Source organism: Pholcus phalangioides, unplaced genomic scaffold (assembly GCF_987345545.1).
Source record: "Pholcus phalangioides strain wild (caught in Gottingen) unplaced genomic scaffold, Ppha-v1.0 ptg000007l_1, whole genome shotgun sequence".
NCBI lineage: Eukaryota > Metazoa > Arthropoda > Arachnida > Araneae > Pholcidae > Pholcus > Pholcus phalangioides.
In genome coordinates this window covers 48,873,967-48,887,446 of record NW_028301600.1, presented here as the reverse complement: position 1 = coordinate 48,887,446, position 13,480 = coordinate 48,873,967, and the positions used below count along the sequence as shown (strand labels likewise).

Genomic DNA, 13,480 nt, shown 5'->3' with positions numbered 1-13,480 from the left:
TTACTGAACTTCAAAGAGACGAGTAATCTTAGGAACAAAAGAGATTTATTTGTTTCAGCAAGACAGTTTCTTTTTCTCTTACTCAATTACGTAAGTCACAAGGGGAAACATTAAAGAGGACATGGACCTCAAGCTAGCAAAACAAAAAATTCATCTTATCACAAAAATTATAAATTATATTTGATATTTTGTAAGATATTATCATCAATTAAGATAATTATATCATACTATCAAAAATCATTATATTTGTATATCATTTATATACTGATAATAACTAAACCAAAAAATTTCTGGTTAATCTTATTTATGTTTTAAAGTAGTATAAAAATAACAAACCTTCAGCAGAAAAACGCTTCGTGACCTCATCTTCAATAATGGACTGCAATAAATAATTAACTTATTAAACTTGAAAAATTAATCAAACAAAAAAATACATGGATTTGGTATGAAAAACCTCAAACCTCAGCTGATGGCTTGAAGTTTTACAATGGGTCAATATAACAATATAAATTAGATATTCATCTCAATTACTTTTGTAAATCTAACACTTAAGTGATAAAAAAGGAAGCTCACATTGGTCGGGTGGAGAAGATTTATTCAAGAAAAAGACAGATTCAAAAAACTTGAATGGCAAAAATAACCAAAATAACAAGAGTTAAGGATATATGTAGAATCTACCTTTTGGTGAGCAGATGGGGTGTACAGTGATGAAGCATGTAAAGCAGTTTCTTAAACTTTATGTTCTATCGCTCCCCTTCAGAAATTGTTTCCTACCACTGCTCCCAACTCAAGTCAACCCAAAGTATTCTGTTATTTCCATAGTTCTACTGCCCCCTGGACCATCCAAGGGAGAAATATTGCCCACTTTGGGAAACACTGATGTAGAGAAAGGTTACGGGTAATCTCAGAAATTGTGAGTTACCAACCAAAAAATAGCCTTTCAAATTGAAGGACATTTATTAGAACATTCTTCAGTTGAAATTTTATTTTCAATTTTTAAATAACATTTCATTTTGACCTGGGGGTCACTGACCCCCATGCTCTCTTCTGTGTACATCTATGAAAAGTGTTAAAAATAAATTTGTGCCACTATAAAAATATTAAATGATGTAGATACATGCCATATCCTAACAATTATATAGGCTTCAAGGAAGTTTAATGAAGATGAAACTTGGAGAGAAAAAGAGGACAAAAAAAATTAGCACATGACCAAAAAGAAAAAATGCTACAGGAAAATGTACATGAATTGCATATAAAATATAATGTGTGGTACATTACCTCAACTCCTGTTTTTGCAAAATTGGATATGTCCCAAAAATTGAAGTCTTTTTGAAGAGAATTAAATGATTTATTCCTCGGCAATGGACCAATATGTAGTTCTTCCCTTTGAATGACTATGGATATCAAATATGTATTTTTAGGTTCAACTATACAGGGTGTCCTGTAAGACTTTATCTCAACAACCGTTCATCATAAAGCAGTGATTCTCAACAGTGCTCAGTGGCCACTTCAGGAAAAGAAAAGAAATCAGTTAATTTGAATTGTAAAAAACTTGAAAAAAAAAGGTCTATGGAAAAAGGACTCCACGAGTCAATAAAGGTTGAGAACCGCTGTTGTAGAGGAATGGTTTCAACTAGTTTGAGATTTAAAATTTTTGAATGGTTCCTACCAGTTTTGATAGTGAAAATACAGTGTCACAAAATAATAAATCTAAATTTTTATACGGATATCCTGTCCTAAAAAACCAATTATAAAGTTGTTATCTCCTGAGGCAACAAAAAAATTCCACACATCTAAGCGCAATATTCACAGAGATATTTGAATTCAAAAATTGGATAAAAGGTGGGAAAGAACAGCATAATAAGCTTGTCTATTATTTATACAAATACAAAGGCCAGGACAGGGAAATTGCCCAACGTGGTGGCTGGAAAGGAATTTTCATAAAAAATATACATGCCAAATATAACTAAAACAAAGCAATCAAATATAAGAGCATATATCATGAAAAAAACATTATAATATATTGGGTTGTTCTGAAATTAATTTTGTTTTTTCCAACAGAGGACTTAATTGTATTTTTTCAAAGCCAACTTCACACTTAAGCCGCATAATCATTAGGCCTATATATTTTGACAGCTGATATAGCAAGGCTCACTTGTGAAAAAGTTTGATTGATTCTACGCAGTAGTTTTTGGTTGGTGCCCTTTCAAATATGGAAAGTGAAAAGCAGCATTTTCGGCATATTATACTTTTTTACTATAGAAAAGGTAAAAATGCTATTCAAGCAAGAAAAAAATTATCCGATGTGTATGGAGAAGATGTATTGACAGAATGCCAGTGCCAAAACTGGTTTGCAAAATTTCAATCCAGCAATTTTGATGTTGAAGATGCACCAAGTTCTGGAAGGAAGTCAAGTTTTGTTAAAGCTGATGAAGGCACAATAAAGGCATTAATTATGCAAACCGGCAAATAACAACTCGTAAGATCACTGAGAGATTAAATTTATCGAATTTGGCCATTCATGATCATTTGAAACACCTAGGTTTAATCTCATATGGGTTCCTCATGTCCTTACAGAAAGAAATTTGTGTCGTCACATTGACGTTTGTGATTTGCTTCTCAAATGTCAATAAAATGATACATTTTTGAAGCGCATCATCACTGGGGACGAGAAATGGGTTGTCTACAACAATGTTAAATGCAAGAGATCATGGAATGAAAAAGAAAAAGTAAAAAGTTTTTTTTTAGCTTCTACCGGACAACACAACGATCAATTCTGAAGTGTACTGTCATCAGCTAGACAAATTGAAGGATTCACTTAAACAGAAAAGGCCAGAATTGATCAATAGAAAAGGTGTAGTGTTCCACCAAGATAATGCGAGACCTCATACAAGTTTGGTAACTCGCCAAAAGCTTTTACAGCTGGGATGGGATATACTGCCACCCATATTCTCCAGATCTGGCACCTTTTGATTATTATTTGTTCTGGTCTCTACAAAATTTTTGAGACAGCAAAACCTTTACTTCAAATGAGGAGATCAAAAATCATCTGGATCAGTTTTTTGCCAGCAAACAAAAATTTTATGAGCGTGGAATCATGCTACTGCCAGGAGGATGGCAAAAGGTATTGGACTAGAATGGACAATATATAATTCAATAAAATATTTATTCACTATAAGAAAATAGTCTTTCATTTTCATTAAAAAAAAAGAAATTACTTTCCGAACAACCCAATAATACACTGCCCATTAAAAGATTAAGGTTGTCTTAGTCTAAGTATGGATATCTTCTCAATTTATCCTAATATGTTCACCGTATTTCGTTTTAAATGTGTCAATTGTGTTAGAATTCACACCCTGAAGGTAAGCTATTCCATTTATTAACAACTTTGTAGAGAAAACTCCTAAAACACCACAACCTGGATTTGTCCCTTACTAAATGATACTGGTGTCCCTTTGTCAAAGCAGTCGATTGACCGATTGACATTCTGGACAACTTATCCAAAACAAAATTTATCATTACTCACTTATTCTAACACTATAGTTCTTCTATTCTGTCTTGTCTTGTCATTAAATTTACCTAAATTGGACAGATTTAGTTGAATTTAAATGAGAACACAGAATAGAAGGACTAACTATAACATGCACACATGTGAAAACCCCTCTTCATTAATTTCAATCCATTCATTCGAGGATTTATAGCAAATGCTTTTGTTCATCTTCTCAGTTTTCTCGTCTCATTATTAATCACTTTTCCCGGAGGTGGGAAGGGTAAATACACAAAATGTTTGCTGTCATAATATAACTGAAGCTCAAGTTGGTGAAATACTACTGCATTTGTACCAAAAAGCCAAAATAACATCAACACATACACACACTACTTAATTCCAAATACAGTCAACGCTCATTATAACGACTCTAGTTGTACAGAAAATGGACGTTATATTGGGAGATCCATAAGATTGAAAGTTTTTAAAACAAATATTAAGTTTTTTAGAGAATTTCATATTAGGACAAACTTAAAAAACTATAATCATTTTGTTATAAAGTAGTTTTGTTATAAGCAATTGCAATTAAAATATATCAGGTTTTAGAAATAAATACTGTAATATAACTGTGATTATTAATTGCATGAACGTACATACATATATGCAATTCAGTGTCTGACACCTGCCTTCCTCCAATGCAAACACATTTTCAAGAAATCAAGTCTCTCTTCACAGTCCTTGTGTGTCAACAAGAGCAAACCTAGCTATTCTCTGCACACCATCAATCAAGTCTATGTCCCTCTGTAGGTATGATCTCCTAAACCTTACAAACATCCCTGCCAGGAAGAACTAAGTCTCAGAAAAGCAAAAGAATGACTTCAGGAGAACGTGAAGAAACTTTTTTAAGAATCAAACCAAGCACATTCTATTTTGGTTTTTAACCATGGCTGAACATTGTTCAGAAAACCTAAGCCGCTTGTGAATGAGAATTCCCGAATTGGTGACCCTAGTTGCATTCGGGAAAGTAATACCATTCAACTCATAAATGAAAAGTTGGTTGTTCAAACCAAAATGAGTGACTATGCAGTTATCCACACTGAAGGTCATTAGCCCATGCTGCAATTACATTCAAGTTCATCTGGAGCATCTCCCTATCACTTGGATTCCAGACTACTCCCATTAGCTACACGTCATCTGTGAATTTGTTGACAATCCCATCTATACCCTGATTGAGTTCATCAATAAAAAGTGAAAAAGTATGGGCCTAAGGACACTTCCTTCAGGGACTCCAGTATTGAGACACCTGTCCAATCAGAAAATTCTCCATTCACCAAAACCTGTTGTGACCTATCTCTAAACCATGTGATTCTATCCAATTCAACAAGTTATTCCAATCTCATGTAAACACTTCAAGAGTTTACCATGTTGCACTTGATCGAGTGCCCTTTGGAAATCAAGATAAACTATGTCAATGTTTTTGCCTTTTCCCAAAGCCTTAATCACATGATCATGGAAGCAAAGGAGGCCAGTTACACGTGACTTCCCCTTCCTGAACTCATGCTGGTTTTCTGACAACACGTTATTCTCATCTATCCACTTCACCAAATGCCTTTTGATAATAATTTCCAAAATTTTCGAGAGGGAGAGTGACAAACTCACTGGACGATAATTTGATACTTTTCTTTACTACTCTTTTTAAATACTGGAACTACATTAGCAATCTTTCAACCTCTATGGGATGATACCCTCAACACTACTTCTGTAAATCAGCAAAAAACTGGCCCCAAAAATTCATTAGTACATTCCCCAAGGACCCTAGTATAAATATCATCTGGTCTTGGTTCTTTACTTACACATACATTTATTAGAAGTTTTAAGACTTCCGCATCTTCCACTTGAATTTCATTGAGGACTTTTTCATCCCATGACACACGGGTACTTTGAATACCACCTTCACTATTGAAGACTGGTGGAAAAAAGTCATTGAAAGCACTACACATGCCTTCATTGCTCTCTACCCTAGATCCATCTATAGAGAAGGCATTATGTTCTTTTCCAACTTTTCTTAAATTTTTGAATTAAAATATCCCAGCAGATATTGCACTCAGAAACGTAAAAAAATTTTGTTTGCCTCAAGAGAGACAGGGAAAAAACTCTTCTAATTGGGTTTTTAAGACTGGGTGTCTGGATAAAAATTTAGATTTTTTTTATATTTTGTGACAATGTATTTTCACTCTCAAAACTGTTACACATTTTGAGTATTTTTTAAATTACAATCATAACTCTACACAGAAAATGGTTGATGAGATAAAGGACAATTTAGGTCTTACAGGACACATTGTATATTACTTCTGAAATGCAATGAAAAATTTAAAAAACTTGTTAAATTATCAGAAATGTTTAATAATTGATTGTTGATCAAAGTTTTTAAAATTCTGATTTGGAAATGATTTCAGAATAGAATCAGTACCCAGAGATGTCTTAACAACATCATTGGTTCTTGGTTTAAGAATTTCACTGGGCTCTGCCAAGTGAAATTAGCTATGAGGAAACTGGGGGGGGGGGAGACAAGGTCTAGTGACCCCCCCCCCTTCCCCAAGTGTGCTACATAGAAGGATTAGCTTCCTTTCAAAACTAATTCCACATTGTTTAAGCTAAAATTATAATTTCTTTTGTAAAATGACCAAACAGAAGTCAAGGATATGAGGGAAAAATTTGATAAAAAAAAGAAACATCTAAAACATGCAAATCTTAAACTTACACGTGAGTTTCGGAAAAAAAGAATAAGAAAAGTAAAACTACATTTTGATGAACTGTATAAAGAAAAGACTTGTGTGGGTGAAAGAAACTGCTTAAAAGTCAATATTCTATCCAACAACAGATACCCTTTGTGCATAATTACAGCTCACTTTGAAGGAATGAAAATTCATACAAAGTTTTGCAATTATAGTTCTATATCCAAATTCAAGTAATAGTATAATGTGATCAAAGACGTTTATGGTAAGTCCTAATATGCCTCAAAATCGACATCATAAAAATGCTAATTACATTGTCTTTGAAGACAATAAAAAAAAAAATGACAATAAGAAGAATAGCATGTGAATTTAGTATTGCACCATCTATTTTCCAAAAGTCAAAGTATTTGCATATAAATAAGACATCTTTAGCTGGCATGGGATTTGATTCAATTCCTGTCCTAGTGTATGTCACACAGCTTCAACTCTCACACCTCCAGACTATCATAACATTTCATAAGACTTCAGAATTATATAATTGTGATGTCTTATGAAAGGTTTGATTCTTAACACTTTCAGGTCTAAGTCCGAGCCTGACTTGGGATGCTGTTTTTGTTCAAGGGAGCTAAGTCTGACTCTGGCTTAACTTTTAACTTTTGTAGCTATAAAATGGCTGAATATATATGTTCCCAGTGTTTTTAAACATAATCTATAAATCTTCTTGTTCCAAAAAAATATATAGATGGCAGCAGCCAACGGATGTAGCTTTATGAAACGATGTAGAAGTGTAGTTGAAACACTTTTGTCTTCCTAGGTAAGGTAGCCATGTTTGTTGTGTTTCGCAATGTCTAAAGCGATTTTCAGACTTATTAGATGCCAATGATTTGGCTGAACTTAGAGATATATTAGCACACAATTCTTTGTCAAAGTTATCAGATTCAGATGATTCAGAATACCAGCTCGCTTTTATAATGGGATTCAAAATATAAGTTCTCGGATGGAGACGATAGCACCGGTAAATATATTTGATCGTTTGCTTTTGAACAATTTTGTGTACATTACTTATTTTTTTTCAAATGTTTTAGGATGTATAATTTACAAAATTATTATTCATTTTCGATGATGCAACGGGGCAAATCAAAGGCAGAAACTGGAAAAAGATTGAGGAAAGAAACTTGAACTTATTACGAACCTTGTGGTGTTGCTCTGTGTGCAAATGTGTGTTTTGAAGCGTACCATACTAAAGCAAATTTTACAAGATTTTTTTAATAAAAACTATGTTTAGATATTTGTACAACATTTGGGTAAATTTTTATTCAGAATTGTTTGCAATTTTGTTAAAAAATTATGTTTTTTTATGCTGAACTTTTTAAAACATACTTTTTTTAATTATTTCTCATTAAATATTAATTATTAATACCTTTAAATAATTGCTATATTATGAAAGAGAAAAGAGTTTTAAATTTCTAGCTAAAAAAGCTGTTATGATATATATATTCTAAGTATTTTTAAAAAAATCATGAAAAGTATCAAAAACCCTCAGTCCACAGGAACAAACAGTCAAAATAGCTCAGACCCAAAAGTGTTAAAAGTTAAATTCTTATGAAAGGTTAATTCTATATTCCCTTAGTATTGCAAAATAATGTTTTGACTGCCATTTTTATTCTTTTACATATATAAATTAGGAAACAAATTATTAATGTAAATGATCAAATAAACTGTTTACAGATGAGCCCACGTATTAATGACCCTGTGACTATCAGCTTTGTATACAAAATGCCGTCCATCTGTATGTATGCCTCACAAATCTATAGACCTATACTTTAATCAATTCTCATAAAAGTTTGCATACATACTAAATTTGACTTGCATGATAAATTATAATTTTCATTAATATGTTCATCACAATGATCTTAAAATAATAATCTCATCAATAACTTAAAATAATAATCTCATCAATAACTTAAAATAATAATCTCATCAATAACTTAAAATAATAATCTCATCAATAACTTAAAATAATAATCTCATCAATAACTTAAAATAATAATCTCATCAATAACTTAAAATAATAATCTGATTCAGAATGGGATCTCAATTGAATGAGAATTACAAATAATGATAAAAACATATATAGGCCTGCATTGATACTTTGGCCAATGAATGACTTGGCTTGCAAATGTCTGGGTAAACGAAGATTTTTTTCACAGTTTTTCTGACTAAGCTAATAAATATTTTATTGGAGGTGGATTCTATCAGGATTACTGTCATCAATCCTGATGAATGTGTGTCTGCCTCAGAATTGCTCTTCAGATATACCTCTATTTTTCTTTCACAAAGCTTTTGAGCCTTCTATGCAAAATGAATGAATACGATGAGAGACTTTTTTTGCAAAAAGCCCAGACTCTTCAATGAAGAGTCTTGGCATCAAACCTGACAGTTTGTACATTCTAGGAGCTTCTTTTCCATCTGCATATTAGACAGAAATGAGCGAACTACATCATATAGCAAGATAGCACCCCACCACAATTGCATAAAATGTTTTATGTAGCCTACATTGTGTATAAAATAAAAACGTCTTTCGTTTCTAACCTTCCTGTGTAAATTCTCTACTAAAATTTTTTCAGAATTAATATGAATAAAATCTAACCAGAATGATCTAAATCTGCAATGATTGATTCATCTTCAAGTGAGTTCAGTCGAACCATCTTGGATCTTGTTCGTCTTTTTTCCTTTATAATTCTCTTTCTTCCAAACTGAAATAGATTTTAAAAAATAAAACAAAAAATATTGTATTTTAAAATATTTATAAGTTGGAAATAAAGTAATTTATTTAATAACTTAGAAAATAGAAAGAAAAATTTAAACAGCATCATGATTTATCGTTTGATCATTTTTGTTGCATCATGGTCGTTTTCTGCATATGTGAAGGTTAATTAGACTGGAACTTCAGATTTTATTGCCAAATCTAAGTGACAGCATTCAACATAATTTTTTTTATTAAGAGATGGTATGTTTTCGGCCCGAAATATACTGTAAAATTGAATTTTCTGGATGTTATGCCGAAACTAATATTTTGAAAGAAAAGTAATTTGTCTCCTCCGGGAATCGAACGCAGGTACCTTTGCATAACGGGCAAGTGGGCTAACCAATACACCAGACACACTTTTCAATTCCTTATATGTGTGTCTCTGGTGCATTTGTTAGCACACTTGCCAAGTATACAAGGGGACCCAGATTCGATTCCCGGAGGAGACAAATCACTTTTCTTTCCAAATATTAGTTTTAGCATAACATCCAGAAAATTCAATTTCTCAGTATAATTATGTTTTTACATATAAGCCTATATCTCACTAAGGGGTATGTTTGTAAAACCCATTATTGGGGAACTTTCTGCCATAATATTACCACAGTTTGTATTATACTTTCTTGTCAGGAAAGGTCCGACAAGGACAAATATATAATATTATTATATAAACTTATATATTATAAGTTTATATAATATTATTATATAAACTTATATATTATAAGTTTATATAATATTATTATATAAACTTATATATTATAAGTTTCTTATCCACCTGGGTTACCACAACCATACCTTGATTCATAGAGATAAGCGTTAAAGAAAGAAACATTGTTAGTTTAGAAAGGAAGAATGAGAGGGATGTAACAAAGACTGTTTAGACATTCATACTAAAAGGCATGGTCAGGGATGGCTCAAGCTCACTTGCCACCCCTAAAGATCACCCTGGTGAGAGGCTGAAAGGGCTTCAGCCCAGGGGACTTTGGGATAAACATGATTTTTTAACAGTACATAGCCACATACCATTTTTTACCCAACAAAATGCATTTGATCATACATCCTGCTTTTGAAGAAAGTGCTCTGTTTTTTGGATGAGATATTTGTCATTGTTCTTTATTATCTCAGACAAATTTTTTCATATTACACTGATGAGCTCTGTCACGTTTTCTTCCTTCTGGGTTTGAATTTTTAAATAAATCTCAAGATTACTCAAATCTCCATCACAGAATTGAACTTTGTTAATGTAAAATACCTACTCCAAGGTTCCCAGGGCAGAAATTTAGGGAATGCAAGTGTTCTGGTGCTCCAGGCCCTGGACACAAGGGCGTGGCGGAGCTCCCCCCCCCCCAAAATGTGAGAAAATGACCAAAAAAAAAAGGGAAAAGATGGCTAAATCTATTGTTCTATCACTTTGGTCCCCCCGAAATGAAAGTGGTGTCCCGCAAACGAAACTTCTGGCTACACTCCTGCCTGGACAAGTGAGAACTCAAATTCTTTCTTTGCCTGCTCCTGAAAAATTACTAGCTGAGGGCACAAAATTGCACACTTGCCCCGTGGAAGTTCATTCTTATTGGAATTATGTCCCCATAAGTCTTCTCATTGTCTTCATTGTCAAGGTATGGCTAAGAGGTGTGACAGTCTCTTGTGATTTTTTTAATCAATAAAAAGTTTTAAAAATGTATGTTCCTACACAAAGGTCTCGGGTGCTGCCCGGTTGCATTGCACCCCTTGCACCCTCGCTGACCACCAACCATTGTCAGGGGTGTTGTGATGAGCTGTCAATATTGATATAGGCTGGTTTGGTACTTTAAAGACTATTGTTCTCTTTCTTTGTTAGGCTAATAGTAAGAAGCTGTGGACAGATGTTGACTAGAGCAAGGAAGCCATGGGTAACAAAAGTTTGAAAAACACTATATAAAAAAAAAAAAATATGTAAAAGAATGTTTAATTCGATTGATAGGAAACTACAAAATAAATATTTAGTACAATAAAAAACCTGAAAATTTGACATTTTTAATAATTTTTGAAAAAAAAAACTTTCTGGCATTTTTCTGTCACTTGATACATGAATCAATACTGAAAACAATGCTTTAAATAATGATGGATATTACCACAGACATTTTGTGCTAAAGTAAGACGTTAAACTCAGCCCCAATACCTGTCAAACTGGTTTACCCTGAGCAGCACAGAAAAAAAACTAGGGCTATTTACAAAACTTGCACTTTAAATAACTTCACTTATTTAAGTGAGAATACTTGTGAATATGGTATACACATTCTCGAATAATAAATATCTTCACAACATCCAGTTTTCTGTATATCTTGTATTAACAAGTGGAGAGCGACATTCATGTCATATATATAGCCATCTGGTGGCTCGTCGTCCATGAGCTATTAGCTGATCGGTTCACCGTCCATTGCACGGTTCCGTTCGGCACATATACGCTCTAGCGAAGGAAAATCTCTATCTCCTCTGTAGCTTAGTGGTCAGAGCACTCGTCCGGTAATCGAGGGACCCGGGTTCGACTCCCGGTAGAGGCAGAGATGAGTTTTTTCCTTCCTTAAAAAATTAACATCTCGAATAATAAATATCTTCACAACATCCAGTTTTCTGTATATCTTGTATTAACAAGTGGAGAGCGACATTCATGTCATATATATAGCCATCTGGTGGCTCGTCGTCCATGAGCTATTAGCTGATCGGTTCACCGTCCATTGCACGGTTCCGTTCGGCACATATACGCTCTAGCGAAGGAAAATCTCTATCTCCTCTGTAGCTTAGTGGTCAGAGCACTCGTCCGGTAATCGAGGGACCCGGGTTCGACTCCCGGTAGAGGCAGAGATGAGTTTTTTCCTTCCTTAAAAAATTAACATCTCGAAAAATAAATATCTTCACAACATCCAGTTTTCTGTATATCTTGTATTAACAAGTGGAGAGCGACATTCATGTCATGTATACACATTTGTTTGGAAGAATTAGAATATCCCAGAAACTGGTGGGTGCAATTCATAAAATGCTCAATTTGAAAAGATCAAGTTTACAGTATGACAGTAATTTACATTTCCATCTTCTTAAAAGGTTCTTTTTCAGCATATCAATAGTAAAACAATTTGCATAAAGTGGATCAATGGCCTTCTGAAATGTCAAAATGCTTTCTTATTCCCCTTTGTTTAAAAAAATTAATGTATATCCTGAAATATTCAAACTAACAAACAAATTTTAAGTACACAATCAGCTAACTCTTTGCTAAATTGATGAAATTCCATAAACATAGTAAAAATAAACTTGACAGAAAAATTGCATATGTGACCATAGAGCGATTACCAATTAGAGTTCAGTATACACAAAATGTCAAAATTTCATGATAACCCACATTGAAATTTGTTACTTCTGATGCAAACACAGCATGTTAAAGTGAATATTTTGAGAGTTTAGAATTGGTGATGAAGCTATTTTTATGTAGCTTCAGGGAAATGAAAACTTAGCATCCACTTAAAAAACCCTCAGAATCAACAAAAACTAAATTATCAACATTGGTCGACAGAGAAATTTTAATTCTTGGAACACTCAACTTTTCCTACAAACACAAAAACGTTAATATAAAAATGAAATAATAATTTCAAATATTCAACGTTAATTTTTCTTCATATTTTTAATACGTAATTATAGGGGCGTGTTCACGTAAAAAGTTGACACAAAATTTTTAATGAGCTTCAAAATATTACTTTTTAATGGCTTCTTCTCATTCTTGAATTAGAAGATGATTTTGAATCTAAAATCTGATTAATTTCAGAATGCTTCCATAATAAAACAAATATGTTTAAAAAATGTGAAACAAAACATACCTCAAACACCTTGAGAAGAATCTCTACAAATCTTTTACGTACGCCCAAAGAAGCATTGAACGAGGCCAACACAAGAAGGCCAAACATCATCGTCGAAAACAATACAAAAATGTAGAAAAATAAAGCCATCTTTAAAACTGCCGAAAATTTGAATCACAATATTACATAGCCCAGTACATTGGAGCTGATGCTTGCTACCAAACACTCCAACGTGAAGTCACACACGCGTGCTACTCTTATCAACAAACAATGACGAAATATTTCACGGTCGCGGTTTATTTTTAACACTGACGCTAAAAAAAGAAAAGTAATATATTTGATCGAGCTTATATATATTAGAACTCCTTAATATATATATTACTGGAGAAAGTATGACGTCAGCGGTCTCCCCAACATTTTTCATCGGAAGATCACGTGACTCGGTGAAAACACACACAATTCCCGTCATTTTGTTACAGCATCCACAGGAATTTAAAACAATAAATGAAAGAAATAATTTCAGCATCGATGAGATAACTGATCCAAAATTAACGAAGGTGATAATTCAAGAATTAATGAAAGAAAGTATTATAGAATTAATGCAAGAGATAATTTCAGCATTAATAAA

The 13,480-nt window shown here is 33.1% G+C and overlaps 1 protein-coding gene and 2 non-coding genes across 3 annotated transcripts in view; 2 read left to right on the top strand and 1 right to left on the bottom strand.

Annotated features, from left to right (window-relative positions):
* LOC149085412 (glycerol-3-phosphate acyltransferase 4-like) overlaps positions 1 to 13,279 on the bottom strand; it is a 32,793-nt gene extending 19,514 nt beyond the window's left edge. Inside the window, exons 1-4 of the mRNA XM_089233410.1 lie at positions 12,874 to 13,279; positions 8,873 to 8,978; positions 1,279 to 1,394; positions 337 to 379 (exon numbers count right to left, since the gene is read on the bottom strand). Coding sequence (XP_089089536.1) covers positions 337 to 379; positions 1,279 to 1,394; positions 8,873 to 8,978; positions 12,874 to 13,002 — 394 coding nt within the window. The 5' untranslated portion in view covers positions 13,003 to 13,279. The remainder of the gene's footprint in view (positions 1 to 336; positions 380 to 1,278; positions 1,395 to 8,872; positions 8,979 to 12,873) is intronic.
* Positions 11,497 to 11,568, top strand: TRNAT-GGU (transfer RNA threonine (anticodon GGU)). Its single transcript has one exon. It is a non-coding gene; the product is annotated as a tRNA-Thr (tRNA).
* Positions 11,795 to 11,866, top strand: TRNAT-GGU (transfer RNA threonine (anticodon GGU)). Its single transcript has one exon. It is a non-coding gene; the product is annotated as a tRNA-Thr (tRNA).
* Positions 13,280 to 13,480: the final 201 nt, after the last annotated feature.